We start from the raw sequence: 26690 nt of genomic DNA, 5'->3' as shown, positions 1-26690 counted from the left end.
TAAAATTTCTATAATCTCATTTTGCTCTAACCAATTAGTGATATATGACAATTTCCATATACATTAGGCGTGCTACAAGGATATTTAATTAATTGTTATGTCATTCTTACTTTTAATGTACAAGGAGGGATAGTTATTTTTAATGTATAAGGAATGAACGCAGTATCAAGAGGTCTACAATACATACACTCAACTAATTGAGTCGAACTTCTTTGATTCCTCTTCTTATTTTTAAGAAACAAATATAATTTGTCAACACCAATAAAAATGATTAAGTTAGTTATTTTTAATTATGATATCACAACTTTAAATTTTATTCTAAAAATATCTATTAAATTGTTTGGTTTAAGTGGTGATTATATTTAATGACACTACTTATTTTTCAAGGGATAGTTTTTTTCACCAATGAATACTATAACTTATTAATAATTTTTACAAAAAAAATAGTATAGGAAAAAATTAGAAATTATTATACTTAAAAGTAATCATATGTTTTTATATTTTAAAAAAATATTATTTGTTTTCTTATATAAAAAAATGAAAGTAGTATTATATATATTCTCAAGAAAAATGTCATCAAACACATATTTTAATTATTTTTAGACATATAAAAAATATTTCCAACAATTTTTAATAGTTAACCGACCACATTTTTTTGTAATATATCCGGGAAAAATATTTTTGACATTAAAAAAATTATCCGTAAAACAGATCCTTCCAAGATTTTTTAACTATTTTTAGAAATTTACTCACTCATAAATAGATTGTCTCTTCCTAACAATAATTTTTTTCACACACATCCCCTAAGCAAATGCCCAATGAGTTCAAGTCTCAATTACAACCGACCATTATTGATATGATTCAAACTATATAGCTGAAATGAACATTACAAGAATATTTTTTTTTATCATATTAGAGGTATAAAATATTTTAAAATTTTGTGAACAGATAGTTTCTCCTAAAGAATTTGACAACATCTTGAATGAAATATTTTTTTAATTGTTTTTTATAAGATTCGAAGTATATAACTTATAATTAGTCTTAGTTCGGTTCCATTCAAATTAATAAAAAGACAATATATTTTTCTATGTAACATAGACAACGTATTTAAATGCGAATGAATAAAAAAATGAAAATTAATTACAAGTTGGTATATTATTTATTATTTATATATTTATAAATAAAAGAAAGAAAAAAAAAAGAAGGTGTAGACAAAATTTAATTTCAGTTGATAATAATAATAATCTGCGTTCAATTCAACATGGGTGGATAAATTTGTTACTCAGCAATCTCAATGCGCAATTCCGCATCGTCTCAATACGGGAGTGACTGTGATTAAGATTCAGCCCGCCTAGTTGTTTGCTTAAATTCCAATTCGTATTCATCTTCTTCATCTTCTTCGTCGCTTCCAACATTAGATAAACCTTCTCCATCCATTCCGAAACCCTAACACACGCACACACATGGCCGCTCCTACCAGGGACCAAGTCCTCTCTCTCCTCGCCGCGGCCAACAACCACGGTGACCTCGCCGTTAAAACCTCATCGTTAAAACAAGCCAAAGACCTTCTTCTCTCCATCGACCCCTCCCTCGCTGCCGACCTCTTCCCTTACTTGCTCGAGCTTCAGTCTTCTCCCGAAAGCCTCGTTCGCAAATTGCTCATTCAGTTAGTTCCTACTTCTGTTTTGTTTTTTTTCCCAATTTTTTTTCTCTTTATTGGATCTCTAAACTTGATGTGGTTGCGCTTTTTTAGTTGTTTATGTTTTTTTTTTTTCTCGAATTGGCAATTGGTTATTTCGCGTGTTATTTATGAAATTGGTGGTTTAGGGCAATGCTGTAGGGCAACATTTCTGGTTGCTGTTTTTTTTTTTCGTGTACATTTTGTTACACTTTTTAGTTGACTTCTGAAGTGATAGCTTCTGTTTATGCCGTGAGAGTTTGTTTCCTGGGTGCAATTTTCCCCTCTCGAGTTTAGTAGCTTGTTTGTCTCCATCCATAACTTCTAGCAGCTTCTGGTGAGATAGTGATATATATATATATATATATATATATATATATATATATATATATATATATATATATATATATATATATATATATATATATATATATCTTTTAATTTGATTCCTTCGCTGTATTTCAGGATAATTGAGGAGATTGGTTTTAAAGCAGCTGAGCAATCTCCTACGCTGATATCTGTACTATTAACGTTTTTACGGGACAACGATGAAATTGTTGTAAAACAGTCTATTGTTAGTGGCACAAATATCTTCTGTAGTATTTTTGAGGAGTTGATTGTGCAGGTAATTTCTCTTATCCCTCTGCCTTACATCATAGTTGCATGCTGATATTGTTAGTGGCACAAATATCTAGCATGATCCATGTGTATTAACTATGGAAATGATATGAGGTTATTGATTTCTGTGGTTTCTATGGTCTAATTATAATTTGGCTTTAGACCAGATTTATGCTGTGTTGCCATAGTGGTTAATTCTAATCATTTGTGATTGTTTAATGAATTAATATTGTTACATGGATTTTCACCTCCTTCTGTGTCCTTTGTCTGTTTGTTTTTTAAGTAAATAAGGAATACATCTCACCCCCATTTCATTAACTGATTGTGCTAAATTTTATGTATTAGGAACTAATGATATTGACAGTAATCTGGAAAACCAAACAGTTTCATTAAGATGAAGAGCCCAATTTTTTTTAAAGAAAATTCATTAATATAATATGAAGAGCCTCTGCCCATCTCACTCCCCCTATTTTACATACTCTGGTATGTGGTATGATACTGACCAAGTGATTGTAATTTGGAAAACCAAACAGTTTCAACAATATGGTAAAGTTGAGAGGTGGCTAGAAGATATTTGGGTGTGGATGCTTAAGTTCAAGGATGCCGTTTTTGGGATTGCTCTGGAGGTAATTAGCTTTTGATTTTTAACCCATTTTTGTTGCCATAATTGCTTGGGGACTATTGCACATGTATGTCATGTCTTGTTAAGTTTTACTATCTTCTGAAATCGTTAGCTTCTGGAAGGTGGTATATTACTTTGGAATATCCTAATCAACTATGTTCAACTTTTTTAATCATGCAATTAATTAATATTTGAAATTCAATCGAACTTTAGCAAAGAAGTCTCTGGTTTTAAAAGCTTTATCAGACATTTGTCTACAATCATAGGCAACTATTGAGAGACATCTCTATTCTCGAGTTTTCTATCATTGAGTGCAATGTTATCAGGTCTGTGTGGTTTATGATTTTGAATATTTACTTATCTGTGGTGCTTTTCCTTAGACGGGAGCAATAAATTACAGACGATGCATCAGATTGGCTTATCTGTGTGTTAGACACTGTTGTGACACTGGCATGTCTCAGACATGCCTTGGACATGTGTCAGACATGCCTCTTAAAGTGTCTGAATTAAAATTTTGAAAAAATATTTTTCTGGTTCAGACACGGGCCAAGACAATGAGTTGACACCTCTTGTTGGCTGAACTCTTCTCATACACTGATACTGTACATTTTTTTAATATAGAAAAAGTCAAATCATTAAAAAATCTGTAGCACAGGATCCTTGCTCCTTGAATGGCAACTCCTTTGCAGCAAACAAATTTTGTGATACAAAATTAATTTAAACCTGTTTGCTAGCTTTTGATCTTAAAATATGTGTTTATATGTTTCTGAAAGTCATCTGCTGAGATTTTAGGTTGCGCACCACTGATAATGCGTATAACTAATCAAGTTCTAAGTTTCTATCAATCCACGGTACAACTTCATCGTTTTAATCCCTGTTTGGAATCTTAATGGCCATTCTTTTTAACTTGAACTTGTGGTGGTGGCAGCAATGGGCTTTATTTTATTTCTGATGGGAGAATTAATTTGCTTGGTATTGTAGCCTGGTTCTGTTGGAATAAAGTTGCTGGCACTGAAATTCTTGGAAATGTTTGTATTACTCTTTTCATCTGACTTCAATGATGCTGAGAAATTAGCCGCAAAAGGTACTGCACTGCTCTTCACATTTGACGAGTTTAATGCATACCTGAGTTTAATGATTTGACATAGACTACATTGCTTTCTTGCAACACAATATTTACTTAAAAGTTCCAGTTTAGGATAGGAAATTGATTTGTTTTGTTAATAATTATCTTTTCATACATTATAATGTTAACACTGATCAAAATACAGGAATTAGGCAAGCTGTTAATGTCTCATGGTTGGTTGGTCACCCTCACCCTGTTCTTGATCCAGTGGTGCTCATGTCAGATGCAAATAGGACTATTGGCATTCTATTAAATTTATTGCAGTCTGTTGGCAGTCTTCCTGGTTGCTTGACTATTGCAGTTGTAAATTGGTGAGTTTTATGTGGTATCAGCCAATGACCTGTGTTTGCATATTATTAGCATTTTGTGTATTTTCTTTTCCTGATAATAGATCCTGTGGAAATTGTCTGGTAGGCCACTCCTTGAATATATGTAGTTGTGGTTGCATATAAATGCTTGTTTTCCTTTATTGTCTGAACATTACTGTTGGCACAACAGTGGGCTGATTAACATTTTTATTTTATTTTATTTATTTATTTTCTTATGTTGTTTTTTTACTTCCTTTAAATTTTTTTATTTAGATTGTTGTTCTCCCAGGCATACTCTTTTAATAAAGGCAACAGGAAGGCAAGAATCATTTAACAATTAACACTCACTTTTTTAACTAACTACTAACTAGAAGCATTTAATTAATAGGGTGTACTTAATGTTCCTTAATCAATACCCTCGAGACACTGATTAACAAGACCCTTTATGGATAGATTTATGAATATAGAGAACATGAGAGAAAGTGACAAAACTAAAGGGAGAGATATTTGATCTGAAAGCAGTAGCTAAAACTTGTATGGAATTGAATGGATGATCCGAGATCTTAAACAATATATATAGTTAGAGCCATCTTTCTAACGGTACAGAATCAGAGAATCTAGCCTGTGTCAGTTGAAACAGAACCCAAATAGATAACTGGACTAAGTTGTATGCGCGTAAGTAGATACCCACTAAATGTTACGCGTGCCATTAAGTGTACATGTCTATATGAAATTATATTCTTAGGATCATTGATCTTAAAGTCATCCCTCATAGCATGTGCTGGAAGTTTATAATTTTTGTGATGAACTCTGCATTTATTCTGTTCTCTGGTAAATTCTTTTTAGCAAATTATCTGTTGTCCTTGGTACAGTTTATTTTTTTGGAAAAATTTCCTCTTCAAACTATGAATTGATTTGTGTGATCCTGTTTGAGTCTACCCCCTGCTATGGGAGAAATTAATATTTCTGTCTCTTCTGTATGTCTTTTTTGGCCTCATTTTGCTCAACAAAATTCACTTGCAACTCTCATTGTTGCTGCATGCTTTCGAGGCTCCACATTGTTTGTGTAGAGCCCTTTAGATTGTGTTTGTTTCTTGAAACATATAAGAAATAGTTCCTGGTATTGATTTTTTTTAATGAAATAAAGATACTTTTTTTTCCTCATTGGTACTTATGAATTGCATTTATATTATAGTATCATGCTGAGTTTGTTATATGGTCCTGAAATTCAAAAGGCATTGAACATACAAGTACGAACAACTGTTTCTCTGTGCCACATGTTGACTGTAAATATTGCCATTTTGTCACAAAAAGTTGTAAAAGGGTGGTCGCTGGGTTAGAGGTCTTGTGAAATTTATCTACAGATGGTGAGGAAAGGGGCAGTAAAAATAATACAAATTATGGACTATAAGTGGGTTCCCAAGCATAACAACAAAAATGAAACTAAAATCAGAGGGGAATTGTGATTGTTTGTACATATTTTTTCATGATTAAAAGAATAATTCATCAAGACAAGACAAGAGTACGAGACAAGATGACTACAAAGATACGACCGAGTCGTTGGGGAAAAGAAAATACATCAGGTCAAATCCAATTGCCACAAAGTATATGTCTATGCCTTACTGGTCAACCTTTTCCCCCTCTTATGCCCCTTCTATTTGATTCATCTCTATTTATTTGTATTTAGTCTGCATGTAAATGAATTCACTGCTAATATGTTTAGCTGCTTGTCAAATTATAAGTATAGATGCCTTGTTTCCAAGCACACAATGGTTCTAAAGCTTGAAACCTTTGTTGCAGCTGCAATACATTCAATTCAATATATGTGATTGTACAAGTTTGAAATATTGGAAAGTGTTTTTGTTCTGCCTTACTCATTTCTATGCAGGAAGGTTACAAGTGTATTTCTTAAAATTCTAGTCTATCTTTTTGCATTGGGATTTCACATCAATATAATTACATCATACACTTGTGCCTTGATCATTATTGATGCGATTAGATGTCTTAAATTGATGAAAGGCTTTAAAAAATGAGCAAATAACTGTGCATTTTGCCCCTGGTTTTACTATGTTCAAAATGGAGTGACCACTGAAGCAGGGATTCGTGGATCAAACAAGTTCAACTGCTTGTTTTTTTAGTAACATTGCAGCATGCCGATCAGTTCGTTATTGGGAGTTAGTGGCCTTGGGTACTTCTGCATTGGTGGTTCATATATTGGAAGTTACCTTGATAAGACTGTAACATGGTTCATTATTTATACTATGGAGTGCCAGTTGGCTGGGTGGTAGAAATCGAAAGTAATGCATTAAAATGGTCATCTCGTGAACCGAGGAAACATGGTCGTCAAGTGATGCAGTTTATTATTGAAAACTGTTAAGAGACCATTTACTATTTAAAATTTATGCTGTAAACGTATACACAGTTGATGTATCTATTATTTTATAACAGCTGATGCACAGTTAGTGCCTCAATATAATTCAATTTATATATTGGTGTTCTTGTGTTATATATTTGTTTTGGCTCATTTTTGTAGATTTTTCATTCCATTTGTTAGCATATTAATAATGCTAGAACCATTACATAGTTAACCCAGTAAACTTCTGTTCTGCTGATCCTTTGATTGGTTCTGGCAACCAGCTTCTAAATTGCAAATATTTTGTGAATCCCTTTTCAGTTCTACAGCTGGTTTGCAGTTTAAACCTGCCTTTTGAAATTAATCCCATGACATGGAGATTCAATTTAGAGTTTCTTCCAAGCTATCTAGCAATTCTTCTCCCCTCCAAAAGTATCGGCAAGCAAGGAATATGATAAATGGTTGAATGAATATCAATAACTATTTGTCAAGGTTTCATAATGAAAATTCCACTACTATATGCATTGCTGTTTTGAAATATTAGATTCTTAAAAACTCCGCAATAATAAGTATTAAATAATATAAATTTTTCATTGAGCTCTAACCAGTTTTTAAATTAGCAGAGGGGATTCATTTTCACATATGCTACCCTCTTTATGACAATGCATAGTGCTAGTAAGGGATATAGATTTAATGTATACAAATCAAAGGAAAATGACAATTGAGAAGAATGATTTATCTTTGCTCTGTGGCTGCATGCATATTTTTATTTAAAACTGTTTGACAACATAAGGAAAACCTTTGGTGAATCATAAGGCTTTGCTTCTAAACTTTAAAAGCTTCTAAACATGTCAACCAGATATGGTCATGGTTATTTGATATTGTCTAGCAGCTGGCTTATTGAGGTTCTAGTGGTAGCAACGATTTTGGCTGAGTTTGTATGTGCTGTCCATACCCTGGGGTTTGTTTTATTCATTGTAAGCTATAGAGGCTTACTCCATTATTTTACCTTTTTTCACTTAGTTATCCTGAAAATATTGATGATTTTATTCTTTAATGCTAATCAGGACTCATGTTATGCCAGATGTTGAACTGTTTAGTTGCCTGAGATCTGTCTAGTTGCCTGAGATCTGTCTGTTAGCCTGTTATTTTTGAAAATAATAGAATCTTGCAGAAACAGGAGCATAAATTGTTGAATTCTAGATATTTTTTTTAATTCTTTTTACTCCTCTTAGTGATAGAAATGTAATTGCTATATCCAGCTTATTTATCTACAGAGCAATTACATACCCCTCTATTTCCCCCACTTTTTTTGTTCTTTGTTTTGGGTTGTTGAGATCCTCCTTTTGTTCTGACTTTTGAAACCCTTGTTATGTGTCCAATAGAAAAATTGCAATGCATTGCCTTGAAGAAAAGTACTGGTCTCTGTTTAATCATACTTCCATATTTTACGAACTTGTTTTGTTTCAATAAATGTTCAACTGAAACTGCTTTAGATAATCTTTACCTTTGCCATTCTGTGCTCACCCTTTTTCTTTTTTCTCTGCATAATGGTAATCTGTTTCTCAACATAGAATGGATTTGTGAAAAAATCTTATTTATTAGTTTGCATCTTATAAGAAATTGGCCATACTGGATTATTCTTCATCACAGCTTTGCCTTTGGTAATGTATTGTTTTGTAGTCTAGCATTGACAAGGGCTTGTTTTATTTAATTTTGGATATTTTCTTTTTGTTCTTTAAGTTTCTGCATGCAAACTATTTTTAAAGGATACATGAATTTGAATACTAAGACAAATTTTAAATTTTTAATCATAGCCACTAGTGTTCTTTCCTAGTGCAATGACATGTTTATTTGACCATCTTTTCATGGCAATTTAATAAATGTCACTGTTGAATTATAATAAAGTTTCATTTTAATAGTTGGTGACCAGCTTCCACCCCCAATTTCAGTAAATAAATATAAGAAAAATATAACGTGCTCATTTATCATTATATGATGTGTTTAATTTATGGTTATGTTATTTCTGCAATTCACTACATTCCTCTCTGCCTTTATTTTTAGTAATGGTTATGTATTCTTATATCTGGCCAGCCACAGCAGCTTCTAAAAGTCTTTTGTTCTTCCCCTTTAAATGTCTTGTGCATATTATTTTATCTAGGATAGAAGTTGGGCATATTTAACTCTGGTTTGTGATGAAAACTGAGGTTTGAGGACTGGCTTAATTGGTTCAGTTTAGCATTGAAGCATACTTTTCTCGAGTTCCTTATATTGTGTTTCAGTTTTACTGTGTTACATGGCCAATAACACTGTTCCTTTAGCTTGGTTTATATGAAATGAATAGAAGATATAAGTTAGAGTGTTAAGAGCATGAAGTGAGGGAATTGCAGTATGAAGTTGTTTGTTTGTCTTATTTTGAATAACTTTCTTCAGATAAACAAATAATACTGCCAGAGATGCCAAAAAATTTATGATTGCTCTCAGTTTGTTGTTTGGTGTATTTGGTTGGAAAGAAATGCCAGAATTTTCCCTGTTCAGCTGTCTTCTCTTGAGATCATTTGGGATCTATGTAGTTTTTCTTGTTTCTTTGTGATGCTCTGTCAATTGTTTTTTTAGGGAAGTGTGTTTGATAGATCTTCGGAGAGATTGGCATGCTCTGTTGCATGGTTCTTGATTTATTCTTTCCCTTTTAGTATTTTTTTTCGTGTCTTTTTTCCCTTAGGGATATCTTATCTTCTACATTTGTATATTTCTTATTCTTTGTTTATAAATTGCAAATATAAAAACCCTCAGATTTGGCAAAAGGTACAAATGGAACATATGAATAAGCAAATAGTTCAGCACTGTGACTAATTTTTCTCTCTCTAAAATATGTTAGTCTAAAAGTGCTCTGGCAATTATAAATAGGAAGAAAAAAGATCTCTACATCACCTATTGCTTGAGTCAGTTTCCCATTGCTTCTACACTTTCTATGTTTTCCGGAAAGTATAAGTTAAATACCTAAATTCCTTGATCAGCTCATTATAGATGAATTCTTAATTAATTGAAACAATAACGATAACCAAAATTTTAATAAGAGCTTTTTGAACACCTGGCATGTGATTCAGTCAGGTTGTTTTTAACATTCTTTAAAAGTAGTTGTCCACTACTTAAGCATGCAAATATCCACTAGGTTGTTAAATATGATTTTGAAAGAAAATGCCAGTTAGGATCACTTAAATGCAATGCTTTGAGTGATTTTGGTTATTGACACTCCAAACAAATATTCTCATTGACGGTTTTCAGTTACATTGTTTGTAGCTAGAATTCTGAATGAATGTGCCTTTATTGATATGCTTTCGCCCCAAGTACTTGGATTTAAATTTTCTTGGTGTTTGCTTTACTTTTATGTTGCTCCCTGACATTATTTGTAGTTGTTGTGGTTTAGATACTGTTTTGCTTCTCTTGCCTCCTGTCATTGTCATGTCAAACCTAACCCTCTAAAATGTTTGTTTTTGACAGTTTAGCAGCCATCACAAGGAAAAGGCCACAACACTATGAAACTATTCTTTCAGCATTGCTTGATTTTGATCCAAATTTTCAAACAGTGAAAGGATGTCATGTTACTAGTATTCAGTACTCCTTAAGAACAGCTTTTTTGGGATTTCTTAGGTGCACTTATTCACCAATACTGGAGGTAAATGTGCTTGTATTTTATATTCGAGCCTCCAACTTAAACTGTCTGACACACTTCTCACCTTAATGTATGGTAAGACATATTGGGCCTCAGATTTACTTTGTATCTGTGAAATGTTGGCCAAATGGAATCATTACGATGTATTGTGCATTTGTATTATGCAAAAATTGCGAGTTTTTCATATATATCATTACACACCCAAATTACATATCAGTACTAAGCATAGAATTTGTGGTCCTACTTCTTGAAGATTTTCCTCAGATATTTCTCAAACTGGAACTCCTTCTACTTTAGAGAAACTATTCCTTGTTGATGGATAGTGCTTTAACTTCATGTTTCCTTGCAGATGGAATCCTAGAATATGTCATGTAGGGTTTGACTATAATTTTTCATGTACTCAGTTACTGTATTCCCATGTTTCAATAAGTGTGCCATTTTCTTTTCAATTTTAGCACACAATTAAGCATTTTATAATTAAGAACAAAGGGCATACTAGCTAGCACGGGTAGGAAGAATACTGTGAAGATAATTTTCTTATCGGGATCCTTGCATAAAGGTTTAAAGGACATGGACATGTGTTATGTGACTAACCATGATAGACTCATTATCTCAAATAAATTTTTTATTAATATTTTGCAGTCTAGAGAAAGACTAATAAGGAGCCTACGAGCTATGAATGCGGGGGATGCTGCTGATCAGGTCATTCGGCAAGTCGACAAAATGATTAAAAATGGTGATCGTTCTACCCGCGATGCACGGGTTAGCAAGGTAGGTGGTGACTTGCTATTTTTTGCTGCAAAGTAAGCTACTGACATTGAGCAGAAGTTATGATTTTTTCCCTTCACTTATATCACATTCAATTTGATTTTTGACTTTCAGGATGATCAACCATCAGCTCAGTCACCTGTTTCAGGGGAATTATCTAGAAAAAGACCTGTTCCTCTAGATAATGAACAATTGGCCAATGGTCATGATACCATCTCTAAGCGGATTCGTTCTGGTTCTGGTTCTGACTCTCACTCTACTTTACCAACTCAAATAAATGATTCTGGGCAGGATGTTAACTCTGTTAATGGAGTATCAGCTAATGTTCCTGTGCTGGATAGCGAACTAACTGCTGTGGAGCAAATGATTGCTGTGATTGGTGCTTTACTTGCTGAAGGAGAGAGAGGTGCTGAATCTCTTGAAATTCTCATTTCAAAGATTCATCCTGATCTGTTGGCTGATATTGTCATAACTAATATGAAGCACTTGCCTAATACTCCCCCACCACTAGCGAGGATTGGGAATTTACCAGTAACACGACAATTAAGCTCCCAAGTCAGTCAATCACAGGTTATAGCAGCTTCTGTTCCAATAAATTCTGTCCAGTCCTTGTCTGGTACTGCCCAAGCTTCATTCCCTTCAACTTCAACCACTGTCACTGCTACTGCTACCACTTCATTGCCATCTGACACCTCCAGCTTCAGTAACCAGCCTGCTGATTCTAAACGTGATCCACGACGGGTAAATCCATGTTTTCTTTGTATGAGTTGGCTCTACTAGTCAATATTTCAATATAGATAATTTTAAAATACAACCTGTTACCTTGAACCATCTGGTTCAAATTTTCAGGATCCCCGGCGCCTGGATCCACGACGTGTAGTGGTAACTCCTGGAGAAGCAACTGCATCAATTGCAGATGATACTGGGGCCACAAAATTAGTGTTTGATGAACCTGTGTCTTCCATTAAGCCTGTTTCACTTCCTGTTGGGACTGCTGATGACAATACTCCATCAGATCTGACGGTCAAAATAATAAATGATGATATTGTCTCTGAAGGTTCCCCAGTTTCAGGACCTGATCGGCTAACTCCAAAAACAGAGGATCTGGAAAGGCTTGGAGATATTCATCAGATTACAGAAGCAGATACTTCCTTGGATCTCCCACTTTCTTCTACTTATTTAAGAGATGAGGATCCAAGTACAGTGAAGTTGCCAGATGATACTGAAACAATTGGGACAGATTCATCAATTTTCGAGTTTGATCAGTTTTCTCTTGATGTTCAAGTTGAATCTACATTGGAAGACACCTGTCTGGAGTTACCACAACTTCCACCTTATATTGAACTATCTAAAGAACAGGAAAGTAAGGTGAAAAACATGGCTGTTATGCGTATAATTGATTCATACAAACATTTGCATGGGACCGATTGTCAGCAGTTTTCCATGCCACTACTTGCTCGACTAGTTGCACAGGTAGAAAATTGTTTCTTCTTTTTAGTGTTCCAAGATTTTATTTCTATCAAAGATATCAAATTACTGTTTTTTTAAATATATATATCTTTCCCGTGTTTAACATCTGTATTCAAATGATTGCATCTCTTAATGTTTAGTTAATAATCATTTATATGCTACTATAAGAAATTCAGAGGCACAACTAAGAAAATTTAGATTGCAAGTTTATAGAAGAAAGAAGATTTTTAGTAAATAAATGTGTTTGTTTATCTTAGAATGTGGCTTTTGGGGTTGAGTTAGGCCCAAACCCACATTCTAAAAGTTTTTTTTTTATATATATATATATATATATATATATATATATATATATATATATATATATATATATATATATATATATATATATATATATATATATATTTTGCAAAAGCTTACTAAAGAATGCATACAAAGTTTCATCTTTTTTTGCTACTTTAACAATGAAAAATGGAAGAGGCATATTTACTTAAATGAAGCACTAAACTGCAGCTATTCACTTGACGTAAAAGAATTGGCTCATTTGGCTGTAATTCAAGCTCTCTATGAGCAAATTATGTACAACATAAGGAACTTTGGAGCATGCACCCACTTCAATTATTTCTTGTCTTTGTGAATTCTAAATTGCATGATTAAATACTATATTGGCCCTCCCTTGCAGATTGATGACAACGATGAGTTTATTATGATGCTGCAAAAACACATCCTGGAAGACCACTGGCGAAAGGTGCCCTGTCTGCATTTTAAAAAATCTGTTGTAATTTGTTAAACAATTTTCTTTCTACTTTTTAGCTGTCAAGGAGTAACAGAATTGCACATTATTTTTATATTATGGAATAGACTAGACATACACACACACACACACATTAATTGAAGGAGGCGTAAAATGTATATGATGGTATTTTATGGTTCATATATTCTTTTGCTATCTGATGATCATAAGTAATAAATGAAATTATATTAAAATAACGAGAAACTGGTAAATTTCCACTACATTTGCGAAACAAATCATGTTATTAAGTTTGAATTTATTGGATCTTTTTTGTAGATAGATCACAGATTATAAAAAAAGGGTGGCACAGTGCAAAGGGTCCCACCTAGTGGGGTTTGGGGAGGGTAGATGTGTGCATTACCCCTGTGAGTGGAGAGAGGATTGTTTGAATTGGTAACATCCAAGTCACAAAGCAACAACCTTACAATTGTGCCAAGTCTCTACCTCAGACCATAGATTAACTATTAAAAACTTCTTAGTGCATGTGCCATTGCAAGTTTATACTGCCCGGCTAAAACATACAATAGTTTAGTATTTGAAATTTGAGGCTCATATATAAGTTTTTACTTAGTAGTATAAAATGAGCAATAAAGTATGTTTGGGAACATGATAAACAGATATAGAGCAATCTGGATTAAGGTTTGAACTTTTCTTTATCAATTCTTCAAATCTGCATACGTTAGGGTGGTGTGGAATCATGGCTATTGTTCTGAAGAATGAAGAATTTCAAAAGGGTGGCTAGTTGGTAAAGAAGAGTTCTGTTTTATCACCTCTATTTTTTACAAGTATTGCTTTAGACAATGTTGCTTACTGCTTAGACACAACTTTTGTCTGGATTCTAGAGTCAATTTTAATGCTTATTGTTGCAGATTACGATTCCATTTACAGATGTGTCTCTAAAAATTGTTTCTGTTCATTAATCTCTTTTGTATAATTCTAACTTATTACTTACTAACGGATTTTCAGGGGCATGAACTTGTACTGCATGTTTTGTATCATCTGCACTCCCTCATGATAGTGGATTCAGTGGGAAATGCTTCATCTTCTGCTGTTTTATATGAAAAATTTCTCCTGGGAGTGGTATGCTCACAATTAGTTGTTTGGTCTTATTTAAGAATTTTCTATGTTTTTGTTATAAAAGTTGGATATACTACTTCCTTGTAGGCCAAAACTTTGTTGGATTCTTTTCCAGCTTCAGACAAGTCTTTTAGTAGACTTCTTGGTGAAGTCCCACTTTTGCCAGAGTCATCCTTGAAGATTTTGAACGATCTCTGCTATTCTGATGTTATTGGTCATGATGGAAAAATTATCCGTGACATTGAACGTGTGACTCAAGGCCTAGGTGCTATCTGGAGTTTAATTTTGGGGCGTCCGCAAAATCGTCAAGCCTGCTTAGGAATAGCATTGAAGGTTAGCTGTCATTCATGAGACTCTAGCAGCAGAATATGTGTCATTTAGATAGTGTATGCTATCTTCTTGGCTATTAATTTATAGTCATGCATCTCTGGCATATTGGAGGCTAGCACTTTGACATGTACTTTAATAGTAATAATTGGACATGAAAATGCCTGAAGGTCTAAATAATTTGGGGTGAAAACCATCCGATTCTCGTGTCCCTTTAATAAGGTTTCAATAGAGTTATGAATTGTGATTGCATTTTTAGCATTAAAAGAATTTAAAGTTATGTTTGATTGACTGGACTGTTTCTATGCAACCATTTAGACAACATTTCAGGTAGCTTCATTAGTTTTGCTGTACCATATGTACACATTATATATCAAACTTAGAAATGATTTGAGATAGAGTAAAACCAGTAGTGCACTAGGTCTCTGCAACAGTGAAGACTACGGTGATAGTAATTATTCCTTGTTTCATCATCACAGCTAGTTTACTGTCTGTTTTTTCCCTGGACATGCCAATAGTTGGCAGTGGGTCATTCAACACATGTTGCTGAGCTTTATTACTTATTAAGCTTTCTATTTGTATATCAATGCTTGGTAGCAGCACTATGTTACATTTTGGTTTACTAATCCAACTATGTGACGGTTTCTGAACTACTAGATCAAATTTAATTTTGACCCAAGAAAAAAACAATAATAACAGAAGTCTTATCCCACTAAGTGATGTCACGTCGGCTACATGAATTACATGATGCCATTTGGCTCGGTTAAAGACCAAATCTTCAAAAATATTATTCATCATGGGATTCCTCTTAACAACTTTCTCTAATGTCCTTCTTAACAACTTTCTCTAATGTCCTTCTTGGTCTCCCTCTCCCCCTTTTCATAGGACTAAACCATGCAATTTACTCTCCTCACAGGTTCTTCTAGTGGCCTTCTTTGTACATGTCAAAATCGCCTTTACCGATTTTCTGTCTGTTTTTCCTCAATTGATGCTATACTAATATCTCCTCAAGGTTGACCCAAGAAAACATACAAAAAGTAAATCCGCCCAACTTATTCAATCCGAAGTCCAGAAATTGCAACATAGTTGTTGCACCAGTGCAATTGCTGCATTGTAGCCTCTCAAAGATAGTCTAGTGAAACTTGAGGTTGCTAGTTGCTTGTGTGTAAAATCTCTAGAGGATTGTTTCAGTGATTCATTATTGATTTGTTGTAGCCTTCAAATATCAATTTTTCCCTTCTATTGATTGCATGTTTTATAAGCTTGGTTTTTTGTTTCCCATTATCATTCCCTGTTGGAAAGCTGTCTTAATTTTGGTCACCCCTATGCCTTAGTTGCAGACATGCGGCTTCTTTGGAGGCTGCCTTACTCAAGAGTAGTGGTTTAGTCTCATATGGACTAGAGATATGACTTATATAGAGTTTATAAAGCTTGGACAGTTCTCACAGTTATACAATGACATATACTGATAATATCAGAGTCTATCCTAGATCCACTAAATGGGCCATCCACCATATTATCCATGCACTAAGCCAGAAGTGCTGGGCGTGAGGGGGTGTATTGGAAAAAATTCAAGTCCCACATTGGCTAGAGATAAGGCAGAGGTAGAATATATAAGTGGGGGGCAATCCTCACTCTATGAGCTAGCTTTTGGGGTTGAGTTAGACCCAAACCCACATTCTAAAACTTTATAAGGTGGTTTTGTGGGTTGAGTCAGGCCTTAAGCCCAAATTCTAAGATTCCCAATAAAAAAGGCGAGTTGTGCGTGAGACTCCCACCAAGAAGGGTATAGGGACTGGGGAGGGTAGACTATGTGGCCTTACCCTTGCAAGCAGAGGCTATTTCTAGGATGTGACCTGGTCAGAAGGAAGCAACTTTACTGTTGTGCCAAGGCTTGCTCACCACTCACCATTATTTTTTTCCAATACTTTTAAATAAAAATATTTTGCTTTCTATGTATTTGAGTACCAAGTCCATCAGTATTTTTTAAAATGGCCAATATTTAAACTGTCATTTGTTTGCCTGTTTTCTTAACCTTGGTTTTCCTTTTCCTCTCATGTAAACATTTTACTGTGATATCTTTCCAATGTCTAATGTATTGATTTACTATGGCAGTGTGCTGTTCACCCACAGGATGATATTCGAGCAAAAGCTATTCGGCTGGTATAAACTGCAAAAGCTTTTGGTGGTGTGAAATCTGACAGAATGCTAATTAATAATGTAACTGAATGCTCTTGCTTATGTTTGACAGGTGACAAACAAGCTCTTTCAGCTTAATTACATATCAGGAGATGTTGAAAAATTTGCAACAAAAATGCTGCTTTCTGCGGTAGAGCATGAAGTTTCAGATACAGGTCTTTTGCAATCTGGACATACTGAACAAAGAGCCGAGGCAGAGGTGTTGTACTATTTTTCTCGTGTCATTTCTCTAATTAATGTTCCTTGTGATGATTGCTGTGGAGTGTGGAGAATTCTGATATATCTGATTGAGTTATTTGATTCTGATCTCGTAGCTACCTTGTCCCAAAATAATCTTGTTTCTTATAAATTCTATTTGACTTTTGTCAGATTCATTATGATGCATAAAACATCTGGAAATTAATTTGTTATTTTTTATGTATCTTTTTGTTTACGGTTTTAAGACATTAGTGAAATTTCATGAAATACGAATTGAAAATTAGTCTTAAATCTCTTTTTTTCCTAATTATTTATCCTTTTTTGGGTGTTTTTCCATGCTTAAACAGCTTCCCCAGTTAATGGGATGTGGCTTGGTCATTGTTGTGCCTGATAAACTGATTATTGGTAGTGTATACTTAATTTTACAGATTGAAAGTCATGAAATAAGTACTTCACAGGTAGAATCCACAATTTCTGAAATTGACTCTGCTATAGTTGCTAAACCATCAATTCAAAGCGTTCCATCTATATCATTTTCTGAAGCTCAACGCCTCATTTCTTTGTTTTTTGCTTTATGTACAAAGGTTAGTTTTATGTATACTTCATGCAAAGCTTAGTTCTTGACAATGACTACAATGATGATTACTTTCCATCTGTTTTGTTAACACTGATGTATGTTTCATATACTTGCAGAAATCCGGTCTTCTTCAGATTGTATTTAGCGTGTATGGGCAAGCCCCGAAAACTGTAAAACAGGTATTCTTTTTGTTGATTATGTTTACCAGTTCTATTGTTGTCGGAAACAGTGAATTAGTATGCATGTAAACACACAGTAGGATCTAAATATTTTTGAACATAACACACATGACTGATGGAGTTTTGCCCTGGTCATTGTAGCATAGTAAATAAGCTTTGACAAAAAATGCGGTATGAGATTGAGAGTATGTGCCTGAATTGTCATTTTTCTGATTGAATTGGGCATTAGGGTATGTTTGGTTTTCTGGTGGGAGTATTCTAAAAGTATGTTTGAGAGAAAAATCAATTTGGGGTCATGTTTGGTTCCCCCTCAAAAGTATGTTTGAGAGTAAAAGGAGTTATAAGGTTGGCTTGATGGTTGAAGGGAGAAAAGGAAGGGAGAGGTCGCGGGTTCAAATCCCTCCCATTAACGAAAAAAACTAACAAGCTAACAACTAACATTTGGCCGATAAAAAGAAAAATGTTTGAGAGTTAAAATTTTGCCTGGAAACTTAGATTTGGAGAAGCGTGACTTGAGACTTTTGCAAACTCAGTTAGTCAGTTTACAAACTTAGGTTTAACCCAAACATAAGTTTCCAAACTTTAATCCAAACAGTATACACATGTAACTAGTTGCTTCACAATGAAAACATGATTTTTCACATAAGGTTATGAATATGAATCATGGCCGTCTGCTTTTAATGAGTTCACCTTTTTACCTTTTGCATTGTGATTTTTCTTTTCTGCTATTATTGGCAGTAGTAGTTATTTGTTTAATGCTTCTAACTTTTTCTACTCATGCTTTTGCAGGCTTTTCATCGCCACATTCCTATTGTTGTGAGGGCGTTAGGGCAATCTTATTCTGAATTGCTCCGTATCATATCTGATCCACCACAAGGAAGTGAAAATCTTCTGACATTGGTAGCTTCCTGTTCTCATTCCTGACTATGGCTATTTGGTTCCATTATTGAAGGTTGATTACTAGAATATTAAAAGAGGACATTAATTTTGCTGTTGTTTTCTTGAAGGTACTGCAAATATTGACACAAGACACGACGCCATCTTCTGATTTGATATCTACCGTTAAACGTTTGTATGAAACTAAATTTAAGGTATGTATAGCAGCCAAAAGCAATGTAAACTTTTCCACCAATGGTTATATTTTTGTTTCTTTTCTTATTTATGCTAGTCCTCCATTGCAGGATGTTACAATTCTTGTTCCGTTACTGTCTTCGCTTTCCAAACAAGAGGTCATATTGATATCTTTCTTCTTCTATTACTTTTCTATTTATATTCTTGCTAAATTTTCTTTTAAAATAAAATTATTGTATGGGGCCTCTTCTTCTGGCATATAAAATATTTAAGGAATTTTCATACTAATCTCCGAGGGCGAGCCCTGGTGCAGCGGTAAAGTTGTGCCTTGGTGACTTGTTGGTCATGGGTTCGAATCCGGAAACAGCCTCTTTGCATATGCAAGGGTAAGGCTGCGTACAATATCCCTCCCCCATACCTTCGCATAGCGAAGAGCCTCTGGACAATGAGGTACGAAGTTTTTTTTTTTTTTTTTCATACTAATCTCCAAACCATTGTGAGTGCAAGGATCATGAAATCCATTTTATATTAGCATTTAGGGTGTTTCATTTCACATCTTGTTTTAGTTATTTCTCATTATAGACAATCTTCTGCTTTCTTCTTACTCTTAGATCTGACAAAGTTAGATCAGTAAATTCTTTTAAAAATGCTGGCATTCACCATCATAAAGTATGCATGGTTAGAAAAAAAAAGGTATTTGTTGATGGATTGACAAGTGCACCAATTTGTCCTAAGTAGTAAAGTTAAAACGAAAGTCTGAGTGTCGAATCCATAGGGACTTCGTACGTTGGCAGAGATGAATATTTTATTAGTAAAAGAAGTTAAAGAAAATTTGATTTGAAAAGGTTATGAAAAAAATGGTAATTTAAATTGGCAGAAAATTAAATCAAATCAAAGGAGAAATTAAACAAGAATTTAAATTGATTAATTAAAGAGAAAAATTAGAGAACCCAATAATATTGTAGAAGTAAATTCAGAAGATGAGAATGTTGAGAACTTTGCCTACCAAAATTATCCTTTGATGTAATGTTAAGGATTTTTCTTTAGAAATATTTTAATTTACACCTGCATCTACTAATATACTCTAATTTTGGTCTCCCGCATGAAAGAACCTAATTTATCTATTTTCTTTTCCAAATTCCTTTGCAGAGCTAAAATAGTAAATTGTATTAAGAATAGAGATGTATAACAGACTAAACAAAAATCAACATATCCCTAGTGATTGACTTTATTTAGATACCCTTTCCCAGTTCTATTAGAAAATAATGTTTCCCAACACTATCCTTAAAATTTACCATGCAAATGGGTGATCAAGCCACAAACAATAATATTAAGCACAAGAAAGGATAATGCAAATGTAACAATATTAAATAGATAGAAAGAGAAATTACATCAAGAATAATTGACTGTCAAGTTCCCAACAAAGGGGGATTAGCCTCTCATCGTCATGGAGGCCTTACAATTGTAAGAGGAGAATATTTAGTAAAGGGGAAGAAGATAAGAAAGCGAATGGAGGGAATAAATGACTTTTAATGCTTGTTTCTCCTTGTTTTAGCCTTTGCCTTTGATAAGGAGTTGTATTCTCTTGGAATTTCTGTGTCTTTTCCTTCTCTCTTCTTCTTTTATAGGTGTAAAGTAGCTTAGTGCTAAGCGGGATTTTCGCGCTAAGCCTACCTTTACTTTCCTGAATTAGCTTGCTTTCCTTAATAAGCCTTGCTTTCCTTAATTATCCTGTTTTTCTTGGTTTTATTTTACTCACTAAGCATCCTAAATTCATCACTTTTAATATTCTCTACACAAAAACTTGAATGATGTTAATTTAACAATTATTTGCTTAAAAAGGAAGAATTAGGAGAGAAAAATTACAAATTCCTGTATAATTTATCTCCAAATTATACTCATAATTAGCAGTTACTAGTATCATGATTCAGGATCCTATCCAGAACATTTTTAAGTTATCAGATGAAATATATTGGGAATCCCTATCCATAACAGTTGTCAGATGATAAGATTATAATCAATATGCTTCCTTTCATTTTGTTGTTTAATTTATTTAAAGTATCTTTCCAAAGTCAAATCTAGATTCGGTGGTAAACTTTATTCTAGAACTAGAATTTATGTTAAAGTATGCTTGGTTTGCTTACCAGCATCTTTTGACCCGAGGAAATTAGTTGATGTCTGCTTGTTGGAAGATGTCATTTTCATCTGTTTCAGTATTTTCTCCTTAAATAGTATCAGTAATCTTAAGCACATGATGAAATGTTAATAGTGATATTAGTTCTCATGCTCTTGCCGTATCAGTAGTAGATATTTTTTTTAATCAGCTTGAATTTGATTTTTTTATGGTAGCAGGTTTTACCAATATTCCCTCGGCTTGTTGATCTTCCATTGGAAAAGTTTCAAAGAGCACTTGCTCACATACTACAGGTATATGTGAATTCTCTAGCTGGATTTCATAGTTTATCATCTGTTATGATTATCATTCTTGGATGCCTTGGGTTTGGGGCATTGATTTCACTTTCATTCACACTCCATGCATCAATATACATGTTCCTTTTGGGTGCATGGGAGCTTGTGTTTAAGTTCGCCCCAATAAAATTTTCTAACTGTAAGTTCATTTCTTTACCTTCTCCCTTCGTCAATAGGCTAAGAATTTAATGCTGTTGATGGCAGGGTTCGGCTCATACGGGTCCAGCTTTAACACCTGTAGAAGTGTTGGTTGCAATCCATGGAATTGTTCCAGAGAAGGATGGCCTTGCACTTAAGAAGGCATGTCTACTACCATCTACACTTATGCTTCAAGTACCCTTTCCCTTCTCCCCTGCATCTAGGGGCAAAATTAAATGTTATTTTTATTAAAAAAGAGTTTTTGTCTTCATGGCTGACTATTGACGATCTCTGAAAAATGTGATTTATCAATACTTTTGGAGGATCTCACATTCTTATGAGTTTTGTATTAAAGTTAGAATAAAAACTTTTTAGATGCATCATAATCAGGATGTAAACAAGGTCCCTTGCTATTAAAAGAATTTAGCTGATCGTTTCTTAATCCGATTGATAGTTTTAATTGAATTAGATCTGGTAGGTTGTATTTGAATTGATGTACAACTCTGTATTGTTGTAATTTTAGTCAATGTATTTCTTAAGAATGTTGTAGTTCAAATCATTAAACTGTTTGGCATATAGTCTGTATGACTTTTTTATGGTCATTAAACTCTCACCTTCCTTGATTCATCATGTTTCATGCAGTTAACTGTTCATTGTTTTTCCTGATCTCCCCCACCTCCTTCAATAGAAATAAATAAACTGGTTCTTTTTCTCTATCAAAACACCCATAAGCACTGCTGTTGTGTTGTCTTGGTTCAGTTAACAGTTCTTTTCCAGATGCCTTTTTTTTTATAACCTGGTTCAATTTCTCATGAAAAAACCACAATTTTAAGACAAAAAGACATGCATTCTTACCCTTAGAAATTTAAAATACCTTTTGCCACTCTTTAGCTGCCTTCAACTTGTCATGGTAGCATTGTATTGAAACAATGCAGTCATTACTTATCTTGTGCTGAAAGGCTCTAGCATTGTTTATACAAAATGCAGATGCAAATCACTATTATTGTCTTGTGGTGTACTTGTTCTTAGGATTCAAATTTTGCATCAACTATAGTCCAAATATTTCCATAAGGCTATTACAGTTACAAAACCTAATTCTGATTAGCTGTGTGATCTTATTCATCAATGTTAGTTGCACAAGTCATATTTTATCAACCTAAAAAATGTAAGCAGTGAATTCTGAATTATTTTTTTGCACCATCAGATAACAGATGCTTGCTCGGCTTGTTTTGAGCAACGCACAGTGTTCACACAACAGGTTCTGGCGAAGGCATTGAACCAGATGGTAAGGAGATTCAGTGCATTGGCCAATAATACTGGATTTACTTCAAATCTTCATGGCTCTATTGTTTAAATTTTCAGGTTGATCAAACTCCACTGCCGCTACTTTTCATGAGAACAGTTATTCAGGCAATTGATGCTTTTCCTGCACTGGTAAATTTATTTTTCAACTTTTGGTATTATGACATTGTGCTCATTATGCTATATTTTCAGTTTCTGCCTTTTTATTTTTAAGAAATTGGTTCAACCAATGTGTCAAAATATATTGGTTAAACCAATTTCTTGAAAATTGGCTTAATCCTTATTTTCAAGTATATTCATGATATAAAAAATCTGAAGTTGATAATAGATCAGTAATAAGAAAGGTATCTGAGTGGTGCTTTTAGTGATGCTATAAGTGATTCTTCTCAATTTCTCTCTTTATTTTCAAAGGAAATCCTGCCTTTCAAGATAGGTCTGTTTTCAGGTTGATCACATCTGGGATGACATGGAGAAAACATCAACTCATACTTCTAATGTCAATGTTTTGTTTTTAGGTTGACTTTGTTATGGAGATACTCTCAAAACTTGTGTCTAGACAGGTATGCTTATCTGGAATTCAGCTTACTCTGATAATAGACTTTGGACTGCTGACACTTTACTTTTATACTGAGTGCAGGTGTGGCGTATGCCAAAACTTTGGGTTGGTTTCTTAAAGTGTGTATATCAGACACAGCCACGATCTTTTCATGTATTATTGCAGGTAGTGCATTCTCAACTTGCATTACATCTTGTTGTTTTATTATCTTGAATCATAACTGTTAAAGGAAAAGAAAACAAGATACATTATGAAATCTGTGCGTCTAAAGCACACAGCAGAGCTGAATTATAGACAAATCAAAGTTATCGTAATTACTGTAGTTACATGATTTTATTAGCCTATAACAATGTATTTAGACACTATTTACATGCTTTTTAATACCATATGTTAGGGAGGGTTGCCTCTTATTAGGATCTAAATACCATGTTACAGGAAAAGAAAACGAGATTTTTGAAATCCATGTGTCTAAACTACATAACAGTGATAAACTATATGGACTAAAATTAATAAATACACAGATTAATTCTATCCTAATTACTGTAATTACATGAAACTATTGTTAGCTTATACATTTATCTAGATGCCATTTAATAGTTTCCAACAATAACCTTTTTTGTGTTCTCCTCACAGTTGCCACCTCAACAACTGGAAAGTGCACTCAACAGGCATGCTAATCTCAGAGGTCCCCTTGCTTCTTATGCCAGCCAACCAACTGTAAAATCATCACTTAGTAGGTAAGCTTTTCTAGATATGATTATTTGAAAGGCTTAATTGCATTTTTTATTCCTCTGTGATTTGGTCCCTGAATACTTTTTTTTGCTCCAATCAAGTCCCCCCTAAATTTTCTAATTAGCTAAATTTGGTCCTGCCGTCAGTCTACCACCCATTTACTAAGGAAATAAATGACACAACAATAGCCTTATTACGCGACACATGATTTTCAGATGTTACATCATAACAACATGCTTCTGAGTTTGTAAGGACATACCGTGACATGTATAATTAAATAATTTAATGAAAGCATAAATAAATAAAAAATGGATCATGCATTGTAATTACTAGTCATAATGGTCTATCAAGTGACTAACCGTTTGTTCAAGTTTATTTTAGAAAAACATTTTTTAATAAAATAAGTAGTCTTCTACTTTTTGACATGTTTGTCTAAACTGTTTTTATTAAAAAAAATAGTAGTTTTATGCTTTTTTTAAGAAGTAAATCCTATCTGCTCAAAAAATTGCTTTTTAAAAAAAAACACTTTTTAAATCACCTTTTTAAGTTTAAACAAACTAGCCCTCACTCTACAACATACTATGCCACATCCAAAAATTGTATGCTATGTCAGTTATTTCTATTAGCAATTGGATGGCAAGCTGATGGAAGAATTTGACTTGTTAAACTAAAATAATTGAGGGATTTGATTTTGTAAAAGAATTATTAGGGGATCACTTCAAAGTTGCTCGTATGTCATAGTAGAGATAAAAAAAATGTTAGAAAAGAGGCATTCATGAATGTTTTTTGTGCAGTGAATTTTGAGTGCCTCTTCTGAGTACATTTTTTAGTCTAAAATGAAAAGCTTTCTTAACCAAAAAAGAACTCATTGTCTTATAATTAATCTTTGACGCCCCCTATGCTTTTTGTGCCAATCAAATAACTACTAAATTTTTGGTTTCTTGTTAAAATTTCCTAGAACCTTTTGCTGTAAAGTTTGGGTACACCTCATCCGGCTACATATTTTTTTCCTTTCAGTTTATGGAGTGTTAATACCTAAATTGCTAGCAGGAGCTGTATACTGTGTACTTTGCTTATATTCCTGCTCAAGGAAAAAACTCACTATCTCAAAATTAGAATGTTAAATTGAAGCTTGTAATATGATCCCAGGAAACAAATTAATTAAAATCTAGAAAGAAAATGAAATTTGGTTGGGTGGGAGGCACTTTTGGGCCAAAAACCAAAGGTGGGAGAAACTGCTCAAGAGGTTCTTTATGTGGTCTACTGATACCATAAATATCTAATGATTTTATGTTGTTGGCTTTTATTACCGAAGTAGTAAATATGTTTTGGTATCAAAGATCAAAGGATAAGATCTTTACCTGATTTGTTTTCTAGTCTACTTGGTCCTTTGACACTGTAAATCAAAATCTTGCACTAATTAACTTTTCAAGGGTGGTTATTTTAAAAATTCTAGCAGAAGATAAACGAACATACTATAATCTCTAGTTTTAGTTTCTCCTTTGCATTCTGTGAGAAGCTAGGTCGAAATTTTGTTGTAGTCAACTAAAGTATCCTATAACCATGTGCAGATCAACTTTAGCAGTTCTGGGTCTTGCAAATGAAACTCATGTGCAGCAACATTTGTCATCTTCGTTACACTCTTCTGACACAAGTTCTTCACTTCACGAAGCAACTCTGACGTGATAGTAAAGTTACTAACAGGAATTTAGTGAAAAATCAGACCAATTGAAAATTGTTGTCGAGGAGATTGATCGACTTCTAGGGTTTCTTGGCATCCAAAGAGATGATACACAAACAATTTTTGTGGTGACTTTGATCCCAAATGCCCCGCCTTTCTAGAGTCTGTGACCCTGCGAACATAGGGGCATGCATCCAGTCGGATCAAGTTTTCAGGAAATCCAGTGCATCCACCCCCAGCCTGCTTGTAGGAATGTATCATAGTTTTCTTTCTTTTTTGTGGTTATTTTTTTTTTCATTGTAATATTATTCATTCAATTTTGATGTTATATTCCTGCCTTTTCTGGGGGATGAACTATGAACTATCCTCGTGTATGTGGTTGCATAGTCCTCATCTCCAGGCGATATGATAATGCTAAAATGAAATTAAGTCTCTGAAAGCCCTTCCTTAATGTCTCACTCTGATTTTCATGTCTTAATTGTTTCCCGCCTTGGGAATGACTTGCCAAAACGAAGAAAATTATACCCTCGGGGAATAATTATTACATTTAATTGAGCAGTTAAAATATGAGAATGTGAAAAAGACAATGGGTCTTTCTACTCAGAAAGATTTTTTTTTGAGAGAATAATAATAAATTGTTAACATGTCATCTCAACATTATATACCACTAAATATTCATGTGTATAAATAAAAATATTTAGTGGTATATCATATATAATTACATTGATTATTCATCATTCAATTGATAATTGCAACCTGAAAAAGTTTGTAACGAAAA

At 33.7% G+C, this 26690-nt stretch overlaps 1 protein-coding gene across 3 annotated transcripts; it reads left to right on the top strand.

Annotated features, from left to right (window-relative positions):
• The first annotated feature begins 1234 nt into the window (after nt 1–1234).
• On the top strand, nt 1235–26367 carry LOC114415207. 3 transcript variants are annotated; one of them, XM_028379796.1, is made up of 27 exons: nt 1235–1666; nt 2144–2303; nt 2830–2922; nt 3900–4002; nt 4190–4355; nt 10207–10381; nt 11021–11149; nt 11261–11887; nt 11996–12619; nt 13296–13361; nt 14373–14486; nt 14571–14816; nt 16926–16973; nt 17062–17208; nt 17636–17791; nt 17901–17963; nt 18753–18863; nt 18971–19054; nt 19145–19192; nt 21387–21461; nt 21708–21803; nt 22846–22926; nt 23004–23075; nt 23459–23503; nt 23581–23664; nt 24133–24236; nt 25803–26367. In XM_028379796.1, the coding sequence occupies exons 1-27, from the start codon at nt 1464–1466 to the stop codon at nt 25915–25917; spliced, it is 4035 nt and encodes a 1344-aa protein (XP_028235597.1). In that variant the 5' UTR covers nt 1235–1463; the 3' UTR covers nt 25918–26367. The 3 variants fall into 3 exon arrangements, with proteins under 3 accessions (XP_028235597.1, XP_028235598.1, XP_028235599.1); XM_028379797.1 differs by lacking the exon at nt 17636–17791; XM_028379798.1 differs by lacking the exons at nt 10207–10381; nt 11021–11149; nt 11261–11887; ... (17 more) ...; nt 24133–24236; nt 25803–26367 and having other exon boundaries at nt 1236–1666; nt 4190–6858.
• The last annotated feature ends 323 nt before the right edge of the window (nt 26368–26690 follow it).

Source organism: Glycine soja, chromosome 6, assembly GCF_004193775.1.
Source record: "Glycine soja cultivar W05 chromosome 6, ASM419377v2, whole genome shotgun sequence".
In the NCBI taxonomy this organism is placed as follows: Eukaryota; Viridiplantae; Streptophyta; class Magnoliopsida; order Fabales; family Fabaceae; genus Glycine; species Glycine soja.
Note: the sequence above shows the minus strand (reverse complement) of the source record. Positions and strands in the feature narration are given on the sequence as shown.